This window comes from Hippichthys cyanospilos, chromosome 11 (genome assembly GCF_059441005.1).
Source record: "Hippichthys cyanospilos isolate Australia breed blue-spotted pipefish chromosome 11, RoL_Hcya_1.0, whole genome shotgun sequence".
NCBI lineage: Eukaryota > Metazoa > Chordata > Actinopteri > Syngnathiformes > Syngnathidae > Hippichthys > Hippichthys cyanospilos.
Window position 1 is genome coordinate 3180970 of NC_142379.1, and position 27937 is coordinate 3208906.

General features: G+C 40.6%; 1 protein-coding gene across 6 annotated transcripts in view; it reads left to right on the plus strand.

Moving 5' to 3' along the window:
- nectin1b (nectin cell adhesion molecule 1b) overlaps window positions 1-27937 on the plus strand; it is a 207474-nt gene that overhangs the window by 108619 nt on the left and 70918 nt on the right. Inside the window, exon 7 of one of the 6 annotated variants that reach the window (XM_088426925.1) lies at window positions 192-5597. The exons of the other annotated variants lie outside the window; for them this stretch is intronic. Coding sequence (XP_088283051.1) covers window positions 192-682 — 491 coding nt within the window. The 3' untranslated portion in view covers window positions 683-5597. Of the gene's footprint in view, window positions 1-191; window positions 5598-27937 lie in introns of those variants that run through there. 6 annotated transcript variants of the gene reach the window in all.

Genomic DNA, 27937 nt, shown 5'->3' on the forward strand with positions numbered 1-27937 from the left:
TTGTCTGTCCAGTGGAAATTTGCATGCCGCCTCCTTTGGGTCGGGAAGTCGGAGGGTCCGCCTCAGGGCTCGGGGTAGGGTCTCCCCTTTGCTTTCCCGTCCCGGTCTTTCCCGTCCTTCCATTTGCACAGTCTCACCTCCTCCCACCAGAGCACTGACACACTCCCTTCCATCTGTCTTTTCCTACCCAGAATTCCCTAACAACCCACGCGGGGGCGATGAGATCCCGCCGGAGCAGCACAGTGCAGGCGTGGCCATCGGGGTGGCGGTAGGGGGCGTGGCCCTGTTGGGGGCCGCCGCCATACTGCTCTTCGTGTTCCTGCGCCGTCGCCAGCGCACCTTCAAAGGCGACTACAGCACCAAGAAGCACGTGTTCGGCAACGGCTACAGCAAGGCGGGCGGCGGCGGGGGCATCCCGGCGCACCCCCCTATGCCCAAGAACCTGCAGTACCCGGACGACTCGGACGACGAGAAGAAACCCGCGCAGACGGGCGGCGAGCGCGACTTTGACGCAGAAGCCGAGGACCTGAAGAGGCCCTACTTCACGGTGGACGAGGGCGAGAGCCGCGACTACGACGAGCGGACTCTGGCCTTCCAGTACGACCCCGAGCCCGAGATCGCCGACGACATGATCTCCCAAACCGACGGCTCGGTCATCTCCAAGAAGGAGTGGTACGTGTAGCGGGCCCCGCCCCCCAGAAAGCCCAACGGCCTTGCGGCGGCACGCCCCCAACTCCATCACCAACCCGCACCGCTCAAACTGCAACCCCTCGGACCTCCCGCCCTATCCGTCCCTTCCTCGCTAACCCCGCTCCCCACGCCCGACCCCCCGCGATCAACTATATTTAACGCCGTTTTCGTCTGGAGACCGGGACGCGAATTTTTACCCGCTGCCTAGATGATTGGTTCGTTAGTGTCTTGGATCTCTTGAAGGATCATCTTGTAAATGTCGAAACGTGTAGACCACTCGCTGGCGGAAGGGTTTTTCGTCGGGGGTCCCGCGGCGGCACAACCCGATCCGACGAAAATCAAATCGAGGCTACTGGCTACTTTTGACTTTCATCTCCAATCCCGTATTCATGACTTTTCAGAGTCCCCAAATCCAACCCCAAGTAGTCATTTTTTTTTTCAAGGTTTAGGGTAAAGTAGCATCTAAATTGGATCGATGAAACGCCTTAAACCGCCAAGAAGATTCTAGTCACCGCCCTTCGTGTGTTGCCCGTGAGCAAGAACGGCTGAGACTGGACACAGATTTGACGGATCATCATGTCGCAAAGGTGTAGACCGCCCTCGTGGCTGAGGTTTGTTTCGCCGGGCAAGAGGTCCGACACTGGATACACCGTGACTTTCTTTTCCGGCTTTGGTCAACCCGGTCCCTCCAATCCCCCGCTCACTAACCCCACCCGCCTCACCGTTCACCAACCATCTTTAGTTGAAGATCAGTTTTAGTCTGGAGCCCCACAGGGACGCAAACTTTGAGACTCTTGGGAGTGGCGAGAGCCGATTGGTTCATCAGTGTCTTCAATCTCTTGGATCCTCATGTTGTAACTGTCTTATCGTCGTAGACTGTTCGCTGGTGGAGGGTTTTTTTTTGGGCACATTTGTGGAACAAAGTCTGACACTGGATTCATCGTGGCTTTTTTTATATCTTGTTTTTTTTTTACATCGTGCGTCTAACGTGGTTTGTAATAATGCCATCGAAACAACAGCAGCTATTGTTGTGTTTTTCGGGGAGAGGTCAACACAAGACGGAACGGAGCGCCCGTATCAATCCACCCCCTCGTCCAACGTATGGTGACATTTACAAAAGCGCTCGAGGGGGTGGGAAATGTCATCGACGACACCCGAGCGCTCGCCGCTATCGAGGTTGCGCGCTAAGCGTCTGTTTATCGTACAAGGACCGAAGCGTAACCTCCGACCTATCAAAGGGAATTCCGACATGATGGCGGCCGTCTCGGAGCGAGACGGGTCGTCTGCTGCTTTCATGTCTCTTGTTTGTTTTTTTTTCAATGAGAATGAATGTTTGTTTTTACGATATTAAAAAAAAAAATCACTGTTACCAAGTGCTTGGAAAAATATTACGCCTTATGTTACAGTGGGCCAATTGATGATTTGATACCCTGCTGGAATTATACGTTTGGACGGAAGAAGTCGCAGTACATGACGGAAAACGCAAAAGCGCATGCTTGACAACTACTAGTCCCGGGAGACAGAATATCAGGTGAAAATATAACGATCAAAATTGGAGTATATACAATTACAAATGATGGGGAAACCATTGTCTCGTAGACAGTCACGTGACTAGTGGTCATGGGCTGTTATTGGCTTCTGACGGTGAGCAAAAATATCACGGCGGGCCACGAATATCCAACCGAGTTTCTCCGCACAGGTGGTAACCGGCTACAAAATTACAAGCACAAATGGTACAAGATGGCTTTTAGCCTCTGTCAACTCGGTCGCCAAACACGTGATCAACGCAACGCCTCTTTTGCGTCGGTTTTTAAATTATAGCTCGGAAATGTCCTTTTTTTTTAAATATCGTTCCCGACGTTTTATTACCTTCAAAGAAGGTGGCTCTTTGACTCAACTCCACAAGCAGCCAATCATATTGTCCTGATTTGATGTCCCTTAAAAAATAGGAGGTCGATCCCTGTCACAGAATGTTTTCACGGTAATTTCAATTATTAAACCCGTCAAAGCGTTTTTCGAACGATGCCAAGCACAAATCCCAGGACGGATATCAGCATTCTTATCTTCAGACATAGAATCTTTAAAATATCCCCAAGGAAAGCTTCATCTCCATTTTTTTTATTTCATGAACTTGGTCTGTAGACTGACTAAACATCTCCATGACCTTCATTTTATTTCCAGAGCCACCCCTGGCCTCATTTGGGTCTAGACCTATCCCTGAGCCACCGTCAGGGTTCTTGCTGTGGAGACATCCAAGATTTGACAGTACACGGCTCTGTTCATGACCAACCTACCCCAAAACATTCTGTTTCCACCTCCATGCTTGAGTGCCCAGATGGTGTACTTTGGGTTGTCCTCACATTTTTTCATCCTCTGAACACGACGGCTGGAGTTCTTGCCAAATAGCTCTATTTTGCTTTCATCCCACCACAGAACTTTTTCCGAAGCCCCATTCAGTGTTCATCAGAGGCACATGGAGAACCCGTTCCCCGGTGACCGAGGTCCCAAAAAGCTTCTGACAAAGAACTTTCCGTGAGCTTTGAGGCCGCGCTCTTAATTTGTCTGCAAGCTCTCCGGATCGAAGGAATCCGTTTTGGAATTCTCGTCTTTTGGTTTTCAAACCACGTTCAGGTCTATTGGATTATCCCTCACTTCTTTTGGCAGCTTTTTTACGTCTCGAAATTAAGTTGTAGAGCAGCTGTCTTTTTCCACGACGACTAGAGATGGCAAGAATTAGCCGCTATTTGCCGATCTGGCAGAATTTCACATCGTAATAGATATGTTAGGGTGCTTTTTTTAACGGTATTCCATCTATTACTATAGTACCGTATTTTCCAAAGCATACGGCGCCGTACGATGTGAAAGAAAAAAAGATTATGGTGCATTAACCCGTACATAGTGCGCACAGTGTTTTTTTAAACGGTATTCCATCTATTACAATATTACCGTCTTTTCCAAAACATATGGCGCACTGTAAAAAATACGATTAGAAAAAAATAGATTATGGGGTACTAACCCTTTCATAGAGTCAACTTATTAAATGGCGCTTTCTCAAATGTGGGCTTGGCTAACAAAGGTTCGTAATGTATTCGCAATGTTTTGAAATTCCCAAAATACGTACCGTGCGTATTACATAACGTTCTCTGATTGGTTCATTAGCAGCCTATGTTCTGTACGAATTACGTCGTATTTTCCGATCACTTTATTGCCGCGTACGAACTGCACATATCTGATTGGTTTATCGCTGCTAGCATACGTACCGTGCGTATTTCGTAACGTGTTCGATTGGTTCATTGGCATCGTATGTTCTGTACGTAGGATTTTCCGATCATTTATTGCCGCCGGCGTACGAACTGCACATATCTGATTGGTTTATCGCTGCTAGCATACGTACCGTGCGCATTTCGTAACGTGTTCTGATTGGTTCATTGGCATCGTATGTTCTGTACGTAGGATTTTCCGATCATTTATTGCCGCCGGCGTACGAACTGCACATATCTGATTGGTTTATCGCTGCTAGCATACGTACCGTGCGTATTTCGTAACGTGTTCTGATTGGTTCATTGGCATCGTATGTTCTGTACGTAGGATTTTCCGATTATTTATTGCCGATGGCGTATGAACTGCACATATCTGATTGGTTTATCGCTGCTAGCATACGTACCGTGCGTATTCGTCCTCCTCACGTCCCCGTTTCAGCGAAAAATGGGCTAACGGTCAGTCAAACGGGATTACCGATTCATATTAAAATTTTGACAAATGTTAGACCCAGTTGACACGTCAGCGCGCTAGATTGTAGGGCACACTATTGATTTGTTTCAAGAAGAAAATAAAGACTTTTATTCGCGCCTTGCAACACGGAAAATACGGCACGTAAAATTCACGACTTTTAACGATCTTACAAGTACAGCAGGGGGTCAAGTTATTATTTCCTCCACTGTGTGCATGTTTGTGTGTGAGAGCGTGTGTGTTTTTTGTTCTCATTCGCAGTCAAAAGTTGATGGGCACACAAGCAATGATAGTGCGTTTTAATATGACAAATATATAAATATATAAATACAATAAATAAATGAAAGAGGGGAAAAAAAAGCATCTCAGTGGTGAATGTTTTTTTTTTTTCAGTTGAGCATGTCAAGATTTTTTCAAATGTTACAAAAACAGAAAGCGTCAATGTTTCTCTTTGGTGTGATTCCTTTTTTTTTTTTTTTTTTTTAAACTCGAGTTAAATACCCGCCGAGTCCTGTTCTTTGACGTCCGTTTTGACTTTGCTCGAAAATCTATTTTTTTCCATGTTATTGTCTTATCTTCCGGTGCATCAGTGCCTAAGTTCACGCCATGAAACATTTTTTTTTAAGTGCTAAAAAAATGAGTCTTAATCACACTTGTAAGCACAAAAACCCGTCAAAGAGATTACAAACGATTCCAATGCTGTCCAAGCACAAATGACGTCTTTTTTTTTTCGTTTTTTACGTTCTCGTACCATTTTGTAATAATAATGACGATAACTTCATTCCATCCGACTTTTTTTGTATTGGTCACGCTGTAAATAGTGTACATAAGATTGCGAGTGTAGGTCCACTGTGTGTGTGTGTGTGTGTGTTAGGGTGTAAAGTAAATGGGACTGCAGCCCTAGAGACGCCACATTAAGCCCCTCCCCCTCGATGCTCGTGTTTTGTTTACCACTACTAGGGGGCGCCAGTCGACACTTTTAATGTCCATGTTATGGTTCAGGATATTGATGGCCATGGAAAAAAAAACAAAAAGAGAAATTGTTTGTCCGAAGCCACGTGAATGTATATTTCTGAGGGTGTTACAAATATGGAAAAAAAATACACTTGTTAAAAATTGTGATGACCCAGTGAAGTAACTTGTATTTGTTTTAAGCATTAAATGAGTTCAATAGTCAACGCGGTGTGTGTGTGTGTCTGTGTGTGTGTGTGTCCACGGTAACGGTACACATTATGTACGGGAAGATAACATTTTTTTTTTTTTTTCTTTTGGGGTAATAGGAAGCCATTTAAGAGCTTTTAGAGTAAATAAGATCTAGAAGTATGAACTATTTCAATGTTATGACTTTTAAGAAAGTAATTTCATCGATCAACTTCTTTTTGAGAAAGTGAACCATCAATAGTTTTGACTTTTTGGGGGCATCATTCGTTTGGGGAGTTTTTAAGAAAAGTATACTACTTTTTCTTTTAAAAGTTAAACATTTACTTTTGGGGAAAGTGATTTTTTTCTTTTTGAGAAAGTGAACCATCTATAGTTTTGAATTTCTGGGAGCATCATTAGTTTGGGGAGTTTTGAAGAAAAGTATACTACTTTTTCTTGTAAGTTAAACATTTATTTTGGGGAAAGTGTTTTTTTCTTTTTGAGAAAGTGAACCATCCATAGTTTTGAATTTTTTGGGTACATCATTAGTTTGGGGCGTTTTTCAGAAAAGTTATAGTACTTTTTCTTTTAAAAGTTAAACATTTATTTTCGGGGAAAATGATTTTTTTCTTTTTGAGAAAGTGAACCATCAATAGTTTTGACTTTTTGGGAGCATCATTAGTTTGGGGAGTTTTTAAGAAAAGTATACTACTTTTTCTTTTAAAAGTTAAACATTTACTTTTGGGGAAAGTGATTTTTTTCTTTTTGAGAAAGTGAACCATCAATAGTTTAGAATTTTTGGGAGCATCATTAGTTTGGGGAGTTTTGAAGAAAAGTATACTACTTTTTCTTTTAAAAGTTAAACATTTACTTTTGGGGAAAGTGATTTTTTTCTTTTTGAGAAAGTGAACCATCCATAGTTTTGAATTTTTGGGTACATCATTAGTTTGGGGAGGTTTTAAGAAAAGTATACTACTTTTTCTTTTAAAAGTTAAACATTTATTTTGGGGAAAGTGATTTTTTCTTTTTGAGAAAGTGAACCATCAATAATTTAGAATTTTTGGGAGCATCATTAGTTTGGGGAGGTTTTAAGAAAAGTATACTACTTTTTCTTTTAAAAGTTAAACATTTACTTTTGGGGAAAGTGATTTTTTTCTTTTTGAGAAAGTGAACCATCAATAGTTTAGAATTTTTGGGAGCATCATTAGTTTGGGGAGTTTTGAAGAAAAGTATACTACTTTTTCTTTTAAAAGTTAAACATTTACTTTTGGGGAAAGTGATTTTTTCTTTTTAGGAAAGTGCAATACAATTTGTTTTTCGGGATCATCATCAGATTTCGTTTTTGTTTTTTGTTTTGTTTTTTAAGTGCAACATCTTAAGGAAACAATTTTTCCTAACCGGCATCGTATTTTTCTTTTTGGGAAAGTGGTAAATCTTTGTCGAATTAAAGAAGAAACCCTTGCGACGGAGTACCATGTGCCGTACTGCAAAGCGGGCGAAGCCAAGCAGTTTGACGACTGGAATAAGAATGATCGCTTCCTGAATGGGAAAGAAGACAAAAACCAAAAGCTTGTCTTTCCCCGTCATAAATGTCAAAAAGAAAGACGTCCTCCATTGTTGTTTACTGCGCGGGCCGGGCCAATCGCGCGGCTTTTTTTTTTCCTGCTCGCGCGGCCATCCAATGATGTCACGCTATTTGCTAAGATGACACATGAAAAGACACGTCCCGGTCCATAAAGCGGACCACCCAAGCGAAAGCTCCCGTCGATACTAAGCCGCTAGGCCAAAGTCCACCTGCAGTTTTTGCGCGCTTGACAAACATGGATGCGTGCACAAGGTAATGCGGGGAGAGCATCCAACATTTTTCACGGCGATAAAGTGTCTGCGGGGCTCTTTTGATGCAACCTCTTTCTCCCAGCATGCAACTTTGCGTCTCGCGCACAGAACGCACGCATGATGGAAATGGATTCCGACTGGCTCCGCGCTGGAAAACGTAAATCTGACGCACATTCCCCAAAGTGAAAAATCCACATTCCCGCATGCTATCGGAAAATTTGTGACTGCGGGAAAACGTGCCGGCGGACCGTTTCGGCCAATCGGAGGCGCCCGCTCACGCGTTCGGACGCCTCGGCTTGACAAAGAGAAAGCTGCACTTTTCTTCTTTGGGGTAACGAGCAAATCGGTAGTTTGTCGTCTCCTTTCAAAAGTGTAAAATTGATGCATTTTTGTAGTTTCTCTCAAATAAAGTATGTATTTAAAAACTTCTCTGATTTGGATTTGTTGTATTTTCAGAAAATACAACAAATGTGTGTGTGTGTGTATATATATATATATATATATATATATATATATATTTTTTTTTTTGTGGTTTATATAAATATATATGTCTGTGTGTGTTCGTGTGAACAAGTAATGTGTTTACTCTTTTGATTAATCACCCAAAAAATATTAATCATAATGATCATGTATTAACACTTGTCACTTAACCACGGATGGTTACAATAATTGGCGTAGTATCATCTGACCCCAAATATGCAGAAAAAATGAATAAGAATAATAAGTAAATGGTAAATGGACTTTCACTTATATACCGCTTTACTAGATATATATATATATATATATATATATATATATATATATATATATATATATATATGAATTAATCTGTGCAACATAGGCCAGGTTTTGTGAAAACACATCACATGTAAAAATGTGTTATTTTTCTCTCCGTCACTTTTTCCCCAATGCATTTCTAATGATGGTGGATTCTACATGGATTTGATTTTGATCTCATAATACGAGCACATTCTCATTTATTTATTCACTGAGCAATAAACTATTTAATTGGACGGCGGGATACGCTTCGAAGCAATTCTCCCGAGTGCTCAATGATGACACCGCTCAAAATAAAAAAAATCAAAAAAATCAATGTCAGGAATCCCGGCCGGCACGTGCTTATGAAAGCATGCTAGCAATTAATGAAGGAGGCTGCGGCGACTTCTATCGATCGCGGGCCGTAATTGCACGTTGCCATCGGCACGTTAATGACGAGCCGAGTGAAGCCAAACGTCCATTTTTCTCAATCCGGGAGGACGACCGTTTAGCTTAGCATTTAGCATGCGCCGCCACTGCTAACTGCTAACATCTTGCGAATATACCGCTAAAAACAAACCAAAAAATATATATATTTTTGAATGTTTGGGATTCCGGTTTTAGCTAGGCGCTAACGCGTGGTAACGCGGCGCCAAAAGCTAATGAGTTTTCTTTCCACTTCTCTGGTGAGTGGCATTGATTAGAATTTCTTCCATTAGGCCCCGCGCGACTTTTATCGGGCGCGTCGGCTCGCTTAAATAAACAATGATGTGGTGCCAATGTTGCCAACGGTAGCTAATGGTTGTGGAGTGTACTCGCGTGAGCAAATCAATAGCGCCGCCTTTATTCGCCCGCGATCCATTATTCACGTTTATCGGCAAATTTTGCGCTTAGGAGCCACGGGGCGAAAGTAAACATTTGTAATTGTTTGACTGGGAATAACTTTGGAAATGATGAAAGTGGTTCGTATTAGGCGGAATGGTAACTTGTTGCCACGGCAACACCTGGATTACCTCACGCAACTAAGCCATTGCCAGTAGTCTGGTTCTGCTGTGTTTATTTTATTTTTATTTTTATTATTTAACTCTTCAGTAAATTGCATTTATTCATTTATTTAGTTATTATTTTTAGGTGTATTTACTCTGATAAATTTGGGAACAGACAGTTTTTCCCCCAGTAGATTTTTTTGTCTCATTTTATTTCATTTTATTTGTTAACTTTTCAGTAAAATGCATTTATTTATTTATTATTTTTAGGTGTATTTATTCTGACAAATTTGGGAACTGACAGTTTTTCCCCAGTAGATTTTTTTTTTTTTGGTCTCATTTTATTTATTTTTTTTATTTATCCTTTCAGCAAAGTGCATTTATTTATTTGTTTGTTTATTATTTTTAGGTATATTTATTCTGATAAATTTGGGTACCAACAGTTTTTCCCCAGTAGATTTTCTTTGTCTCATTTTATTTATTTTTATTATTTACCTTTTCAGCAAAGTGCATTTATTTATTTATGTATTTATTTATTATTTTTAGGTGTATTTATTCTGATAAATTTGGGAACCGACAGTTTTCCCATAGTAGATTTTTTAGTCTCATTTTATTTTATTTTATTATTTAACTTTTCAGTAAAATACATGTATTTATTTATTATTTTTAGGTATATTTACTCTGATAAATTTGGGACATTTTTTTTTGCGTCATCTAATTTTATGATTTGATTTGATTATTTTTCAACAAAGCACGTACACGCAATGATATAATTCCAAATGAGTTTAATTCCAGTCGAGTTGAATTTCACACTAAAACGCGAGTCGACATTTGGTCAATAAAGCACAAATGACACGTGACGCGCCAACAAATGAATCAAACTGCCGAGAAATGGAAAGCGCTGGCCAATCGATGAGCGGAACAAATGCTTTTTACTCGACGACGAACCCTTTAGCGCCAAAAACTGAAAACTACCATACGGGGGTCACCTTTATTCCGTGGCGACGTTTCAATTGTCGGACCGAGGTGGCCATTTGCAAATAGCTTTGGCTGCCATTAGCTTGATGGTTCCCCGGCTTTGTTTGCCCTCTTTTGTGGAACGCGTGTGTCGCGTATCGATCGGTCGCAATGTCGCCTGGCCGCCCTTTCCGCCGCTAATCTTTAATTGGAATGGATTGGCCATGATTTGACAAATTATCTCACCTAAATGAAACCTAAACAAACGCCCGTGAATATACTTGCTCTTCGTTTGCGTGCCTGGGCTGGCTCCATTTTAGCAGTAATATATATATATATATATAATATAATATAGGGCACTATAAGGCGAACCTAAAAGCCTTATTTTTTTTAAAAAGCTGATGGTACGCCTTATAATCAGGTGCGCCTTATATATGGATAAATATTGAGATTGGACTGATAAAGTAAGCTTTACCTGTTTTTTTTTTTGTGTTTACAGTTGAATAAGGTTGCTCATATTGACATTGACTTATTATGCTACTGAGAGTTTAGAGTTATTATTTGAGTTATTATTGTTATTACTTTCAGTCTTACTATGTTGTGATTGAAAAAAGTTTTAAAATATGTTTTAAAATATGTCATTGAGGGTGCGCCTTATAATCAGGTGTGCATTATATGTGGAAAAAGTTTTAATATATGTCATTAATTGAGGGTGCGCCTTAAAATCCGGTGCGGCTTATAGTGCGGAGAATACGGTTGTTAACTTTTGTTAAATTTTGATTTATAATCATATTATATTGAGTTATTATTGTTATTACTTTCAGTATTACTATATTGTGATTGAAAAAAGGTTTAAAATATGTTTTAAAATATGTCATTGAGGGTGCGCATTATATATGGAAAAAGTTTGAATATATGTCATTAACTGAGGGTGCGCCTTATAATCCGGTGCGCCTTTTAGTGCAGAAAATACGGTACTTAAAAGAAGCCCATATATATATATATATATATATATATATATATATATATATATATATATATATATATATATATATATATATATATAGAGAGAGAGAGAGAGAGAGAGAGAGATTTTAAACCCTATTGCTAACCAAAATAACAGCACCTACCAAGGCACCAAAGCAGAGGTTTTTGTTTTTTTGTTTTTTTTTTTTTAAAGACCTTACTCATTACAAGTGTGTGAGCCAGTAGGATTTTGATAAGAATGAAGAAAAAAGAAGGTGCAATTACGCAAATTGCCCAGACTTTTAATTAGCTATGAGGCAGCACGCTGACATTTGGGTGATTATCAGTTCCGTTCACGGGTAACCATGATAACGAACACCTGCAGACATGAACTAACTTCAAACAAAACTTCATGTTTGATATTAACTTTTGGTCACCACTTCTTCACTTGCAAATGCCACAAGTTTGCCCAGAGCGCCACCTGGTGGTTTGGAGGGGGAGGTCAACAAGTTGTGTTTGCGTTGACGTCAAAAGCATTCGTGCAAAAATCGGGGAAAAGGCATGATAAAACATGGAGTTTCCAACATGTCCAAAATTGACAATATTTCCAATTTTGAATGGCAGTAAATGAGCCTGACATGGGCTCGATATGACACCTTAGGCTGTACTTCTCAACTTCCGTTTTCCAGCATTGTGGCATATTGAAAGTCGTCATGTTTCGACAATCTATGCAATATTTTAGCCTCATCGTGTTTTTTTTATGCTTTTCCTTTCATATCACTCATTAAAAACCCAAGTTGGGTCAAAATTTCCTCCCTGGGTTCAACTATATCATCTCACAAACACATAGGTAGAATGAAAAGTAAAATACGTCACGTTTCAACCGAGACTGCAAATTGAGTGTGATAAATATCGATATGAATATTAACAGTGTGTAAAATACAGGAGAAAAAAGTGCGAGATTTGGCGCTCAAACTTGTTGTGATAACAAGTGCGCTAATGCTGATGAAATAATGACGCGCTATTAAAATACTGTCAGTTATTTTCTGCATATAATTGACTGCACGAGTTGGGTGCGCTGTATTGAATGATTTATGATTTGACACGCCCTTGATGGAAAGAAATCATTTGGTGTGTATTTAGTGCGTATTTGCAGTTTGTGGGATTTCCCCAAAAGTCCGCGTGCGCTCTTATTTTAATTACACGCTGCCACCGCTCTGATTACATATTGATTTGCGATTTAATTTGTGTAAAAAAGAAAAGGGATTAAGCCGATGATTAACAGTCGCACGCGGGCAAACGCGGATGTTTGCCGCCATGAAGGCCGCCATCGTCCACGTGGGATTATTTTCATTTCTGAGATAAAAATGGGAGAAAATATGCACAGGAACATGGAATATTTACGCGTTAATAATTAAATATAGACGAAATATTTATGGTTGATTTTTTTCAGTGGTTTTTTTTTTCCCTTTAGTTTTTTCTATCTTAGGAACTTTTGAATACAATTTAATGTGCGGGTGTCTGACATTCATTTTTATCATTTTATCGTCTGACATTCATTTTGATCATTTTATCATCTACATATAACTTGTGTTGAGATTTGTAGAGTTTAAATAATTTGTAAGAAAAAGACATCCACATGTGGAGTGCCTTATATTACTTACACACATAATATAAACATATGTTTGCATAAATGTATACATAATGAATAGAATAATATGCATGTAAATGTATATATATATATATATATATATATATATATATATATATATATATATATACACACATATATATATATATATATATATACATATATATATATATATATATATATATATATACACACACATATGTGTATATTTGTATATCTTTGTGTGTGTAGGGTTCAAATGGTTCATTTTCTTCGCCGTTATTCTCGTAATATAGTATTTTAGCCAAAAAATGTCACTCTCCTGCTAGTGTAATATCTAAGCTGTCATTCCATGTTGAAATTTGATGTTGTCACCATCCGGGTGAAATTTCAGCTCCCTAGCGTCATCCTTCAAGGCTTTCCCATATGTGATTAAAAACCGCACGAGGGTTAAATGAGCATCCTGTTTATTACTGCCGCTGACATTTTGACCCTCTGGTGCGGCTTAATTTTCCCCCCATTGTTCACAACGAGCACGTTTGCGTTGCTACGAAACGGCGCGGCTTTAAAGAGCGCACCTTTAATGTGACCGAACCCCCTCAGTGTTTTTCAATCAGTCGACACCGTCGCCTTTTGCTCCCTTTCGAGCGCGCCAATGGTTTTCAAGTGGCGGACTTGCCACGCGTTTTTACGTCTCCGTCTTTTCCTCGCCTTAATTCGGCAATCAAAACGGGGGACGCCATTAGCATAATTTAACGCCGGGGCCGAGAATGATGTTTATTTATGCCTCCTCGAGGACCACGGCAGTCATTTTGTTCGCCGCCGACCTTTAACGCCGTCGCTGATTACTTTCCCCGGCAACTTGTTGATCTTTATTTATAAGCAGCTGAATATCGCGGCATGTTTAATACCGCTAGGCCTAGCGTAGCATTTAGCCTCCCTCTGCGCCAAATCAAAGCACTCCCGACTTGACTGAGAAAAATATCCGGAAATCGGACGTACTTTTTAATTTCACGGAGCTACGACATTCTTCTGGAACGTCGAGTTCCTCATCGGATCGTAACTTGAGGCGAGGGAGCGACCGGCGCGTTTTTGCATCCAAAGCGAAACGGCGTACGCCAGCTTTGTTCTTGTTATTGTCGGATTTTTTTTTTTGAAGTGGAAGTGTGTGGCGGCTGACAGCCGCAAGACGTGAATGCACCCGCGAGAACAAAGATACACTTCAGCGTTTCTTCTTTAGCTAGTCCTTTGAGATTTTATACAAAATGGAGGGGAAATAAGATGACGCTAAAGTGGCGCAGTCAGAATATTTCATGCAACTCCAGTGGCATGTTGGTATTTTTCTTCAAAATGTGTTTGTGAAATAAGAGTAATGCGACAAAGTACTTTTCAGAACTTGCTAAATCGCGATTTGGTTATTGCCGTTTCACTCTCTCGTAAATTTTCATTTCTGATCCAAACTTTTTCTATTGCAAATTTTCCTTGATTTTTTTTTCTATTTTTTTTTCTTTTTTCTTGATGCTTTTTGTCCTTCTAAATCAGATTTACCCAGATTAAAAAAAAAGATTTTATGTACCGTATTTTCCACTCTATAAGGCGCACCGTATTTCAAAACGTTTTCAATCACAATATAGTAATACTCAAAGCAATCACAATAATAACTCAAATATTAACTCTCATTAGCATAATAACTCAATGTCAATATGAGCAACCTTGTTCGACTGTAAACAAAAGAAACTTTATCGGTTCGTTCCCCATCTACGGATCTCAATATTGATCTATAAATAAGGCGCACCATCAGCTTTTTAAAAAAAATTAAGGCTTTTAGGCGCGCCTTGCAGTGCGGAAAATACTGTATTTATTTTTCTGAAAAAAGAAACCAACTAAAAAAAGGAACAAAAGCAAAAAAAAAAAAAAAAAGTATATAGTATATAGTATATATAAGTATATAGTAAATCCTTACTATATGGATTTTCATTTCTGACCGTAACTTTTTCTGATGTAGGTTTACAGAGGTGTGTTTGATAATTGGGGGATTACGATATTTTGTTCAACTCAGCCTGTTATCATTCGTCATGCGTCCATTCACACCCCACCCCCTCCCTCACAGGTTCATCTCTGCGCAGCTCTCTCACTCACAGCCACAAGCTCAGCACCTGTAAAATCAACGAAGCGCCCGTATATAATCCCATGACTCAATAGTTGTAAAATGATGAGCAGTGATTTAGTTTTCATCAAAAGTGCCTTCTTTTGCCGCCGAGCAAACGATCGACGTCCTTTTTTTTCGGATGATTTTTTTTTTTTTTTATAACTTACGAACAAATTCAGCTAACATTTATAAACCGCGCCGTAGCGGCTTGCGGTTGTTAGCGTGACGGACATGCTCGCTCACGAGGCCATCCAATCAATACACATCAAAAAATGATGAGAAGTGATCCGCATGTGTCATAAATTGGCAATCGTGCGACCGGCGGGTGAGCGGCTGGTCGCCAGCTGCGAGGAAGCCGCGGGGGCGCCACGCCAACCGCCGCCGGGCCCGTACGCGGCAAATGAGCTCATCTTGCGCATGTTCCTCATCGGTGATGAGCTCAGCGGAGCTCATCAACACGTTGACGTGTTGCAACCCCACTCGGCTCACGTACCCTCGCCGTTTTCTAATCAACTCATAATGGCGCTCGTAAGCCGTGCTTGGTGGGGACATTTGGGGCTATTTAACCCTTGTGCGCGCACATTGCGTTTTTTCTTTCGAATTTTGTAAATGCTTTTAAAGGCATAGTAATATTTATGATTTTTTTTTCTTCCATTATTCCATGAAGAATTTAAATTTCTTAACACCCCCCCCAAAAAAAAAAAATTGAAAAATGGTATGGTCTTTGTCGGTAGTCTGCGAGGTGATGATGACACTTTAAGACATCGCCACCTACTGTCTTGAGGTGAATCACAAGTCATCAAAGAAGTTTCTGTTTGCCGCTCGACGGAATGTTGCAAAAATCGTAGGAAAATCAATGTCATAAATCCTGTTAAAATGCATCTCTAAAATTGTAATTATAATGGTTTTATATGGTCTAAAAATTGGACAGTGATTATTTTTGTATATGAAAATCTCGCACGTCCAGCTGCAATCACATAGAAATGTCAGAATTGTTGTATTTTGAAATTTTACACATTTTAATCACCTGCTGAAAATTTCAGCTCCCAATAGTTTTTTTTCCCCATTGATTCTTTTATGATATCATAAAAAAAGTCCAATAAATTTCCATAATTTGTAACATAATGCCACAAGGATTAAAGTCATTGTCAACGATGTTAATTTTTTTGGAGCAGGACACTCTTTACTCCATTAGCGAATGGAGACGCTAACCTGCGTAACTTAGATGCGAGTCCCACAAAATTGCGTACTGTGCCTTTAAATGGCGTGACCTCCCTTTAGATCAGTGGTTCTCAAAATGAGGTCCGCGGCCCCCCGTGGATCCCTTTCCTGACTGCAGGGGTCCGTGCAACAATTATTTTATATTAAATTGTGAATTTATTCATGATTCTTCTATAAAAAAAATGACTTTAACCAGTTTAATATATTTTTTAAAATCTAATAATTGCGTTATTTCTCAAATAGACCCACGTCATCATCACAGAGCTTGATTCATTAGTCACTAAATGTTGAAAGGTAACAAATTATTGTTGAATTGAATATGTTGGTGAAAAAAAAAGGGTTTATTAGGGTTGGTTTAAATTATTTTTTGTTGTTGTTTTTGCAATGGGGCTTTGATTTCCAAATAGGGGTCTCGATTCCAAAAGCGATACGGTGAAAAGGCTCCTGTCGTGAAAAATTTCTGGCTTCAAATATGAATTTGTTGTCCAGTTCTACTGCACGTTGATTTTCTAAGTGATTGCGATCGGCTGTAAGGAAAGCGCTTTTTCATGGCGTCTTTTGATTTGATGACGGTGGGAGTGTCTGGCCGCTTTAGCCTCATTCTGTCATGGCGTTCGGCGCCACAATGAAGGCACGCTTCTTTTCTTGTCCGAAAGTCATCGACGGCCGGGGGATTGGAGTGCCGGCTCTTGTTTTGTTCGGGGCGCCTCCTTCGGGGGGGCGGCCATCAATCAGGTGATCCATTGTGCTCGCAGGGGGAAACCTTTTCTCTCTATTCAGTCGGCGGCGCGGCTATTGAACGTATCGCCCGCCGCATTATCATCCCGAGGCCCCGAGCGCGCCGGCGAAAAGCCGCAAAGGCCGCGTCAGCTTTGTCGCCGTCTTGTGTGTCAAGATCAGGCCGCTAATGACGTTTGTGCTAGCCGCGTCTCCCGACGCGCTCATTCCAGTCCGACTGAATGGAAAAACTCGCAGGAATTTTCCGTGTTTTTTTGAATGCCAACAATGGAGCGCAAACTGATTCTTCTGATTTAATCAGATCTGAGCTGCAGGAAGAATTTAATCCCACGCTGTTTTTTTTTTCTCCCCCCCTCTCCAAAACAATCATGTAAATCCCGGTAGCATGTGAATAAAGGATTTCGACTCGGCATCCAACTGAATGAGCGAGGGGGGGGGGGGGGGGGGGGGGGGACACACCTCGGGTGCAGGTGCGCGGCGCAACCTTCGAGTTTAATGCAAGTCTGAAATGAGAGAAAATTAGCAGAGTCAAGCGGAGTATCGCATGAAATTTGAAGCTCAAACGAGCTAGGTTCCGCGCGCACGTTCGTTAGCATAATTTGTCCGTAAATTGTGAGTTAAAAAGACCACGAAATGAGTCGAGTGGAAATGATGGAATCGTCGGGTATATCAATGGTTCTCAAATACCATACTGAGAGTACATCTGCTAATTATGCGTGACCTGTGATTGGCCGATGACCAGTTCAGGGTTTGCCGGGCCTGTAGTCCAAAGCGCGGTAGAAAACGGACGGACGGCGTTGTTGTTTTGTGATGAAGCAGCGAGCCGATCCGGCCGACTGAACGGCCGGCGCGGCGGCGGAGCGGAACCGGCGGGAAAAACACCCGAGCGGCGCGCTGATTCTGATCGATGAGCTTGTTGTTTTCGTTTTGTCGAAAGCGCGAATGAGGAAGGACTAGTTTGTACGTCTTCATTTGCCGCCGTCCGTCGGCGCTCGGCCGTCGGCTCGCAAAGACAAACAAAGCTCGCGGAGGGGAAGGAAAACCCGAGTGGAAACTTTGTTGCTGTTTTTCTCTGTAGAATAAATAATATTATAGCTCTGGAATCTGGCTGACTGCGGGTTTCTGCTTGTTTTTCAACCGCGTGCACAGTTCATGGACCATATACCGTATTTTCCGCACTATAAGGCGCACATAAAAGCCTGTTTTTTTTTTTTTTTTAAAGCTGATGGTGCGCCTTATAATCAGGTGCGCCTTATATATGGATCAATATTGAGATTGGGCTGATAAAGTAAGCTTTACCTGTTTCTTTTGTGTGTTTACAGTTGAACAAGGTTGCTCATATTGACAATGAATTATTATGCTATTGAGAGTTTAGAGTTATGATTTGAGATATTCAATCAATCAGCGATTGATTGATTGATTGAGTGATGATTTGATTTATTATTGTTATTGATCTGAGTATTACTATACTGTGATTGAAAAAAGTTTTAAAATATGTCATTAATTGACGGTGCGCCTTATAATCCGGTGCGCCTTATACATGGAAAAAGTTTTAATATATGTCATTAATTGAGGGTGCGCCTTATAGTGCGGAAAATACGGTAGTTAACTTTTGTTAAATGTTGATTTATAATGCCTAGGGATGCTTATACACATTTTACAGATAATGATCTTTATTTAAAGTAACCCAGGTGCTCAATTTTTGACAAAATGTTTCTACTTTATCATTTACCAAATCAATTGAGAACTGATTACGCATTGTTGACAAAGGGTGTCACATGTTTTATCACACACACACACACACACACACACATATATATATATATATATAGTGTAGATACAGTATATGTTTCTATTTGGGTTGATTTAGTGCATGTGATTATTAGACGTTACTCGGCGTGTGGTAATGGCGACCACCTGTGTCGCGGCGGCTCTGGAGAACAGCTCAGCGCTTTTCTGCTGACACGGCAAAGTTTTCCAAAAGCAGTCGCCACCCCCAGTCCGCCCCTCCGGTGGATCCGTTGTGTCAGGCGCGTGATGCGGGAGCGGGCGATGACACGCTTCCTGCAGATGTCTAATGACTGCTGACGGGAGAAGCGGCGGAAAATGGAAGCCGTGTTATTAATTTACTTTCATTCAGACGCTATCGCATATGAGGAGCGGTTTCTTTTCGGGACCGCGATAAAATAGTGGAATAGGGGTGACCGTCATCTGAACCTCTGATGCAAACTAAGGCCGGCATTGGGTGCAATTTGGATCAGTGGTCCTCAAAATTGTGTCCCCTGATCCTTGGTCCAGTGGCTGATCATAAAAGACTCCAAAAAAAAGACGATTGAAATTTGCCACTCTTCTAGCATGGTTTTTTTGTTTGTTTTGTTTTTTTTATCCTGCGAGCTTTGACTGAAGCTTGGAAGACATCCAGTTGTGCTCTGTGTGGTTGTACTTTGCAGTGGTGGATCAAACACAGATCTGCTTCTTATATTGTGAACTAAGTCAACCAAAATATTAGAGACAGCTCTCAGTGTAATGCAATGCAGCCGTTCTTTTTTTTTTTTTTTTTTTCCCCTGTTCTTCTGACATGACAAGACCCCACAACTCCTCAACCCTTGTTTGGGCCTCAACTTCAAATCGAAATCTGGCTTTTTGCCAAGATGCATACTGTACATTTCCTCCGGAGACGCAGCTTCTTTATTTGTATACGCCGAAATCATATTGTGACGGTATGAAAACTGGGCGAAAATATCCCGGTGTCATGCTATCTCGGTATTAAAATGACTGCTATTTTATTTTTAGATATTAGAATATATATAGATAAATATAAAATAATTAAAAATAAATATATAGAACGTTTGGTACGCTAATAAATGTGTACCATGTTTAGCATAAATAATTAATTAAAATTTACATGAACATTATTTTTGTGTTGTAATTGTTCTCAGCAAGTAACATTGCTGAAGGTTAAATTTTACTTCATTTTCAGAAGCGGCTTGTTGAGTCAACTCTGCAAGCACTAGTCATAGCGCATCACAGAACTAAACCGCAGTTCCATTAAGGTCCACTGTGAGGCACGTGGGAATTTGTAAAAAATTGTTGAAAATAAGTAAAGTTAGTTTGACCAGCATGAGCTTAAATATGTATTTTTCATTTAAAAAAAAAAAGGCAATTACATTTGCCTTTTTGAAGTCGTGTTTTGAGAGCCACCTTGTAAGATCTAAATACACACAGAAGGTGTTCTTATCGTCATAACTTGATTTCAATTGGTAATCGGCATCAAATCGGCATCAAAATTCAGCATATCTATTCAATTAACACGTGTCATGTCCTCCAGCATTCTGCTTGGGGCCGTAGAAGTTTCGACAAGGCCTCAAAATAGTTCATATTAGGTAAAAGTCTCTCCCTTATCGAAAAAATAGAGATTACCATGTAATGATTTTCAAAAAGCTTGTTGAGTCAACTCTGCAAGCATTAGTGATAGCGCATCACCAAACTACAGCGCACTTCCACTAACGTCCACTGTGAGGTACGCTGGACTTTGAAAAAAAATCCACAAAAATGGTAAGTTTACAAAAGAACTGAATGTTATCGACTGTAACATCTAAAATGATACAGAAAACAAGTTAGCTTGACAAGCATGAGCCTTTTTGAAGTCGTGTTTTGAGCGCTACCTTGTAAAATCTAAAAAAAACGCACGGAGGGTGTTCTTAGCGTCATGACTTAATTTCGATTGATAAAGCTTCATCCGATCAACTCCCGAAAGTGGTGCGGTATAAGTTCGGAGTTTTGACACAGACCTTTTTTTTATCTTCCGTGTATGCCAAGAAGGTTAAAAACAAGCAAAAAACTGCAATTTCCATGTAATGATTTTCAAATAGCTTGTTGAGTCAACTATTCAAGCGGCCAATTATCGTCTGCTCCGTTTAAATGCCCCATTTATTTGCTTGAGCAAAAAGCGTTCATTACCGATTATAGACAGTTACCACGTTAAACGGTCAAAACGGTCATCGGCCCATTTTTATTTCTGGTCTATATTTTGACTTATAAAAGCTACCCTACGAAATCCAAATCTAGAGGACATCCCGGTATTTTCAATGATGTCTGGTTTTGGGGTGGGATATACGTGTATATATGGTCAAATAAGGAGTTATTTTATTCCAGTTTTTATCCTGTCAAGCAATTGACTAAAAATGCTGTTGACGCTTCCAAGGGCAGCAGGCGTCACGTTGCCTCATTAAAAAGCAATTCCTCCAACCTTCAGTTTTTATTGCCACGTATTCTTCAAAATGGAGATACCTGGGAGACAAGTGGCTCCCCGTGTTAATTTAGATCACTTGCGTTTGGCTGGACTGACAAGCAAACTAAGCGCCGCGTCTCCTCGCAAAATGACTACTTCCATATCGAAAATCATCAATCCCACTCAAGAGACCACGGCCCATTACCTGCGTTTTGTGAATCAAAGCATTTGTTTTTAAGCTTCCAGGACCAACGTTATCCATTTTGAGGCAGTTTGTTTGCGCCGTTGGAACAGAGAGCGGCGAGTCAAGACGTATGTCATAAATTAGCATTGCTAGCTCGCTAGGAGTCTCAGACAAACTTCTTGTGAACAAAGGACTTAACCTTTGCCGTTTGGGAAGGCTGGTATCAATTTGATTCGGTTTGTTTACCTCATGTGACAGGAAGTATAGTAGCACCAAGTCAATAGAATCTTAGCTTTATGCTAGCCGGACTCTCAAACATTTTTAGAAACAAAGGTCTTAAATATTAGCTTTCGGGGACTTTTGTTGTCCATTTAAGTCTGTTCGTTGATGTCTGACAAGAAGTAGCACTGAGTGAAGACAGTGATGGCAAGTTAGCTTAACGCTAGCCAGACAGGACTCAAATTTTGGTAAAAGACCCCAATTTTATCATTGGGGACTGCTGCCGTCTGTTTATATCATCTGACAAGAAGTACGGTAGCGCCGAGTGAAGACTTCAATAGCATGTTAGCTTCATGCTAGCTTCATTCGACTCTCAAATACATTGGGAGAAAAAAACCTAATCTTTAGACCTAGGGGATCGCTGTCGTCCATTTGAGTTTGTTTGCTGATAACATCTGACAAGAAATACGAGTCAATAGCATGTTAGCTTCATGCTAGCCTGACAGGACTCAAATTTTGGGAAAAGACCCCAATTTTGTCGTTGGGGACTGCTGCCGTCTGTTTATATCATCTGACAAGAAGTACGGTAGCGCCGAGTGAAGACTTCAATAGCATGTTAGCTTCATGCTAGCTTCATTCGACTCTCAAATACATTGGGAGAAAAAAACCTAATCTTTAGACCTAGGGGATCGCTGTCGTCCATTTGAGTTTGTTTGCTGATAACATCTGACAAGAAATACACGTCAATAGCATGTTAGCTTCATGCTAGCCTGACTCTCAAACATTTAATTTTTGAATTAAAGGTCTTCAGGGGGTTAGGGTAAGATTTTGAATTTTAGAAATGGGGAACTGCAGTCGTCCATTTGATATAATTTGACAAGAACTAGCACTGAGTGACGACGTCGCTAGCATATTAGCTTCACGCTAGCCTTATGAGACTTGGTTTTGTAAACAAAGTACTTGAATTTTGAGGCCGGTTGCGAAGCCGTAGCTCTGTTACTTTTCTGATAGCTTGATAGGACTTTAGATGTACGTGAACCTGAAAGGAAAGGCAGCTTTTTGTAAACAAAGGCTTTGATTTTAATCTTCCGGGAGCGCTGTCAGGCATTTTGAGTCCGACTGAAGTTTGACCGCAAGTAAGCCTCACGCCGCTTAATTAAAAAGCAGTCTGTCCAATCTTGACGTTTTTCCTCGCGTATTCCTCAAAAATCACCATACCCGGGACACGGGTAGTTCCTCGCGCTAATTAAGACGAGTCGCTTTCGGCTCGACTGACAAATAAACTAATTAGCGCTCCTCCTCGCAGAACGACGACGTCAAGCGGTCCGAGATTGAAACGTCGCCCGAGCGACTCGGAAGACGTCGGTCGCCCCGTTCCCGATCGCGCCCGTTCAGGGCCGTCGGCTCGCGCTTTACTTTGATTAAGGGTGCCGCGTCTCTTTCGGGAAGCGGCGAGATAAAGAGTCGACTTCTCCCCGATGGCCCCGAGGGAGTCGGAAAGGGAAAGAAATGATTAGGCTCACGTGCCACTCAATTACGCGATCCCTGAAAGCAATCTCTTCTCAGGATGCAATTATCCAGGACGGATGGCGCTCGGGCCGGCCCCGCTGGTGGAACTTTAAATCTAAGCCCCTTAATAGATCACATGTGTCTCCACATTGCTACCTTCTACTTCCAGTTCCCGCAAAAAGTTGGAACACAAGAAGTTGGACCTGCTGAATTACCTGGTTTTTTTCTCCATTTCCGTCAGCTTGATAGAATCCTGGCAAACGTGTGAAGACCCAGAGAAAATTTTGCGAAGGAAAGACTTTCATTTGGATATTTTGCGACGTCTTCAGCGCAGTTGATGCTATGGTTCTGCTGTTATTAGTTTTGTTTTGGCTGAGTTCTACTTCCTGTTTGCGTTTGAATTCCCATTAGCTTGACAGATCTTTTACATTGATTGTGACGTGGATGTTTTGTGACGGGTGTTTTATTTTGGAAGGTTTCCTGTTTTGTTTCCTCATTTGAATTGCTTTACAGTCATCTGACATGATTTGTCCAGTTTTTGTGATGACCCCACAGAAAAAGTTTTTTCTTTTAGTTTCATGCACTTTAATGCATATTTTTTTCAGTTTTAGACTAAGCTGTAACCTGTATAAACGCTGCAAAATTAATGGATAGTTGTTGAAAGTTGATTTTGATTTTTTTTTGTTCATGTCGAAAAGGATACAGGTTTAGGTATACATATACGATTTTTATAGATAATAATATTTTTATAGTCAGCGCATTGAGTATGTGGGGGGTAATTTTCCTCTTTTCTGGGGCGTTTTATGATTTGCTATGTTAGCTGCCCATGCTAACTGTAGACTCTGGTTACCATATGCCTTTATAAACATATCCAGCTTGCTTTTATTTTTCTCAATCATCTCTTTAGTTGGTTTCAAATTTGTGTATCCTTTTGTTTATTTTGTGTTTCACTTGGATTCACTTTGTGATATTAACCCAATCCTTTGATCGTTACATCAAAAGTAATTCACATCAGAGGGAAAGCATTGAAAGAAGACACTAGGGAGCTGAAATTTCACCCAGGTGGTGACAACCTCTCAGATTTCAATATGGCACGTGCACTTAGTTATCACACTAGCGGGAGCGCGCCATCCTTTGGCTAAAATACTTCCGGAATGATGTGGAAGAAAATCGCCCAAAACGGTCAAAATAATACACAAAGGGTCAATCATTGAAAACGTTGAAATTGTGACATTTTAATGCAAAGTTTTATTGTGAACGCGGCCTAAATTGGACTTGAAGATTCAAACAAAAGGCCCCCGGTTCTCCATTTCCATCTGCTCAGCTTTTATTGAGATGAAAACTTTGCCCTACGTTTTCTTTCTCTGACTCAATATTTGATTCCAAACCACCCCCAAAAATGAGTCTGTTGTTTTTAGTCTTCTCTGGCCACGCTCCCGTCTCTTTATGGGAAGCTTTAACAGCGCCTCTCTGGATCGGGTTTCCTCCATTTTTTTTTTTTTTTTTCCTCCGACCGCCTGGCAAAGCGCTCACAATTCCGAATCCAGAGGAGGGGGCTGCTGTGACCACAGTTTGGAATTTCTTTTTTTTTTCTTCTCTCTTTGTCATACAAAAGCGAGAAAAATGAAAGCAGATGTCGGGAGCGGGAGTTAGTTCGGTGCGGATCATCATCATCGCGGTTGACGAGTCCATCTCCGTGGCGACCGTTCCGACGCTCTTCTCGGTTCTTTGCGCGCACGGCAAACGAACAACGTGAGGATTTGATTATCCAAATGTTTCTCACGAGGCACAAAGTGAAAGAAGCGCTGTTAGCTGCGCTGGCCGAGTCTTCGTTGTAATTACGCAGTGGGAAAAGATGTCTTTTATATTCATGAGCTGAACAACTGGCTGCAATTTTAAAAATGGATTACAAGGGGCATATTTCTCATTTTCAGTCCCCACAACGTTTTTAACAGCACATTAACTTTTTTTTTTTTCTTCTTTTCTGTCACAGGAGTGGTGGGAGGTAAGAGCGCGCTGTTGGTTGTTAGCGCACTCGGTGTGATTTCTCTTTGGGAGGGCGGAGGGTTCAGAGGGTTTTCTACGCTATCTTGGCTCGTTTGCTTTGGTCTGCTGTCCTCTCCCGACTACTAATAATCAAACACAGGAGTTACCCGCCCATTGCACTTTTGATGTTTCAGTCCAACCTTCCAATAAGCAAAAAAGTTATATAATATAACAGTTATATATTTGCATATGATTTCTTGCTAACCCTTGTGTCAAATTTTGACCTTTTTTGGTCATTTTCTTCCACATTGTTTTGTAGCCAAGAGAAGGTGTCCATTTTTTGGACAAATTCTGCCACATTCTACTTGCTGTGTGATAACTAAATGGTTATGCCATGTTCAAATTTGACGCCATCTGGGTGAAATTTCAGCTCCCTAGTGTTTTTTTTTCAATGCTTTCCCTTTGATGCGAAATGCCTTTGATGTAAAGATCAAAGGAATGGACAAAATACCGCATTGTGTCCATTTTTTGGGAGGGCGGAGGGTTTAGAGGGTTTTCTACGCTATCTTGGCTCGTTTGCTTTGGTCTGCTGTCCTCTCCCGACTACTAATAATCAAACACAGGAGTTACCCGCCCATTGCACTTTTGATGTTTCAGTCCAACCTTCCAATAAGCAAAAAAGTTATATAATATAACAGTTATATATTTGCATATGATTTCTTGCTAACCCTTGTGTCAAATTTTGACCTTTTTTGGTCATTTTCTTCCACATTGTTTTGTAGCCAAGAGAAGGTGTCCATTTTTTGGACAAATTCTGCCACATTCTACTTGCTGTGTGATAACTAAATGGTTATGCCATGTTCAAATTTGACGCCATCTGGGTGAAATTTCAGCTCCCTAGTGTTTTTTTTCAATGCTTTCCCTTTGATGCGAAATGCCTTTGATGTAAAGATCAAAGGAATGGACAAAATACCGCATTGTGTCCATTTTTTGGGAGGGCGGAGGGTTCAGAGGGTTTTCTGCGCTATCTTGGCTCGTTTGCTTTGGTCTGCTGTCCTCTCCCGACTACTAATAATCAAACACAGGAGTGACCCGCCCAATTGCACTTTTGATGTTTCAGTCCAACCTTCCAATAAGCAAAAAAGTTATATATTATATAACAGTTATATATTTGCATATGATTTCTTGCTAACCCTTGTGTCGAATTTTGATTTTTTTTGGGGGGGTCATTTTCTTCCACATTGTTTTGTAGCCAAGGGAATGTGTCCATTTTTCGGACAAATTCTGCCACATTCTACTTGCTGTGTGATAACTAAATGGTCGTGCCATGTTCAAATTTGACGCCATCTGGGTGAAATTTCAGCTCCCTAGTGTTTTTTTTTCAATGCTTTCCCTTTGATGCGAAATGCCTTTGATGTAAAGATCAAAGGAATGGACAAAATACCGCATTGTGTCCATTTTTTGGGACAATTTTTCTATGTTCTACTTCTGTATTTGTGGCAAAGGATGGCCATCTGGGTGAAATTTCAGCTCCCTAGTGTATTTTTTCATTGCTTTCCATTTGCTGTAGAATGCCTTTGATGTAAATATTAAATGAATGGAAAAAAATAGAGCGTGTGCGGGATTGCGGTATTGTTGTAGTGTGGTATTTTGGTCAAGTACACGCAATTTTATTTTTTTTCATCTGGGACAGATCTCAAACATTAATACCTCATTCAATGCCAGGGACATTTTGAAGTAGCCCGGACATAAAATCGTAGATACTTAAGTAATAAATCGATACTCTGGGATTGAATGTCTGGACTAAAAAATATGTCCCAGGCATTGAATGAGTTCAGAGGCATAACATGGTGTGTTTAATTGCCACTCCCTTTGCTAATGCTAATACTTACGCTAACGTTCATGCTGTATATTTCTGCAATGTAGCCAATGACAATAGCTCGAAAAAAAATCATCAACATTTCATGTCATTTATAAATACTTGAATAATAATAATAATGCTAAAAATCCTCAACCGGGAACCAATTAAAATAGTATTTTATCCAATTTGTGGAATTTATTTCGGAGTTGTGCCAGGAGATTTACCAATAAAATACAAATTGTACTCAAAACATTGTAATAGAGGAGTACAATTTTGAAGGAAATGTTGCTCCAAATCGTCCATTTTCTGATCACTATTGACTAGAATGATATCGCGGCGTGAAACCGACAAAGGCGCTCTGCAAAACAGCCTCCTTGCAAGTGTTTTATTGAAACGTAGCCCTTTCCCTCCCGAGCATAAATACCCGAACGAGAGGGCATCGGCGCTATAGAGCATCGCCTTGGGTCGAGGTTGTTTTTCCTTTTATTTCGCAAGCCTTATGAAAGGCAATTATTTTTGACCTGGCGTGAGAGTTGACGCCTTCTTTTGCAGATAAACGCCGTGTAGCGTTCAGCTACTTTAATTTACTTTCATTTATGTTTGCTTTGATTTTTACAAAGAATCCAGAGACAAAACAAACTGGTTTTCTGGTTGAGGGAAAGTCTATTTTTTATGGGTCCTTGGGCAAGTCCACTTTTCTTTCGATAAAGTAAAAAAAAAAAAAAAGCTGTCCAATCCTAGCCACAGTATAAATCCACCAATACCCGCTCTCTCCCGAGGTCCAATGGGGTCGTTTGGCGATAGCCCGCGAGCTGCCCCCGACTCCACCGTAGATAAAGAAGAAGCGACAGAAATGAAGACGCCAAAACAAGACCATTTTTCATTGTGACGCCCCTAAATTAAACTGCGACAACAAGCTCTTTCTTTCTCCTCCGTCCTTGTGTCCTGCCCCCTTCTGCACTTTAATTAAAACACACTTGCGTGCCCAGGTGAGACTTTAATGGTCTCCGTTCAAAGTAGCAGGAGTCGTTACGGTACATGCGTTTGGGCCTGTTATTTTGTAATGGCCGACCGATTAATCGGCGGACGATTATTTCCATCCTTACGGATGGAATGAAAAGAGAAGCATTTCAAACTTATTTTTGCAGA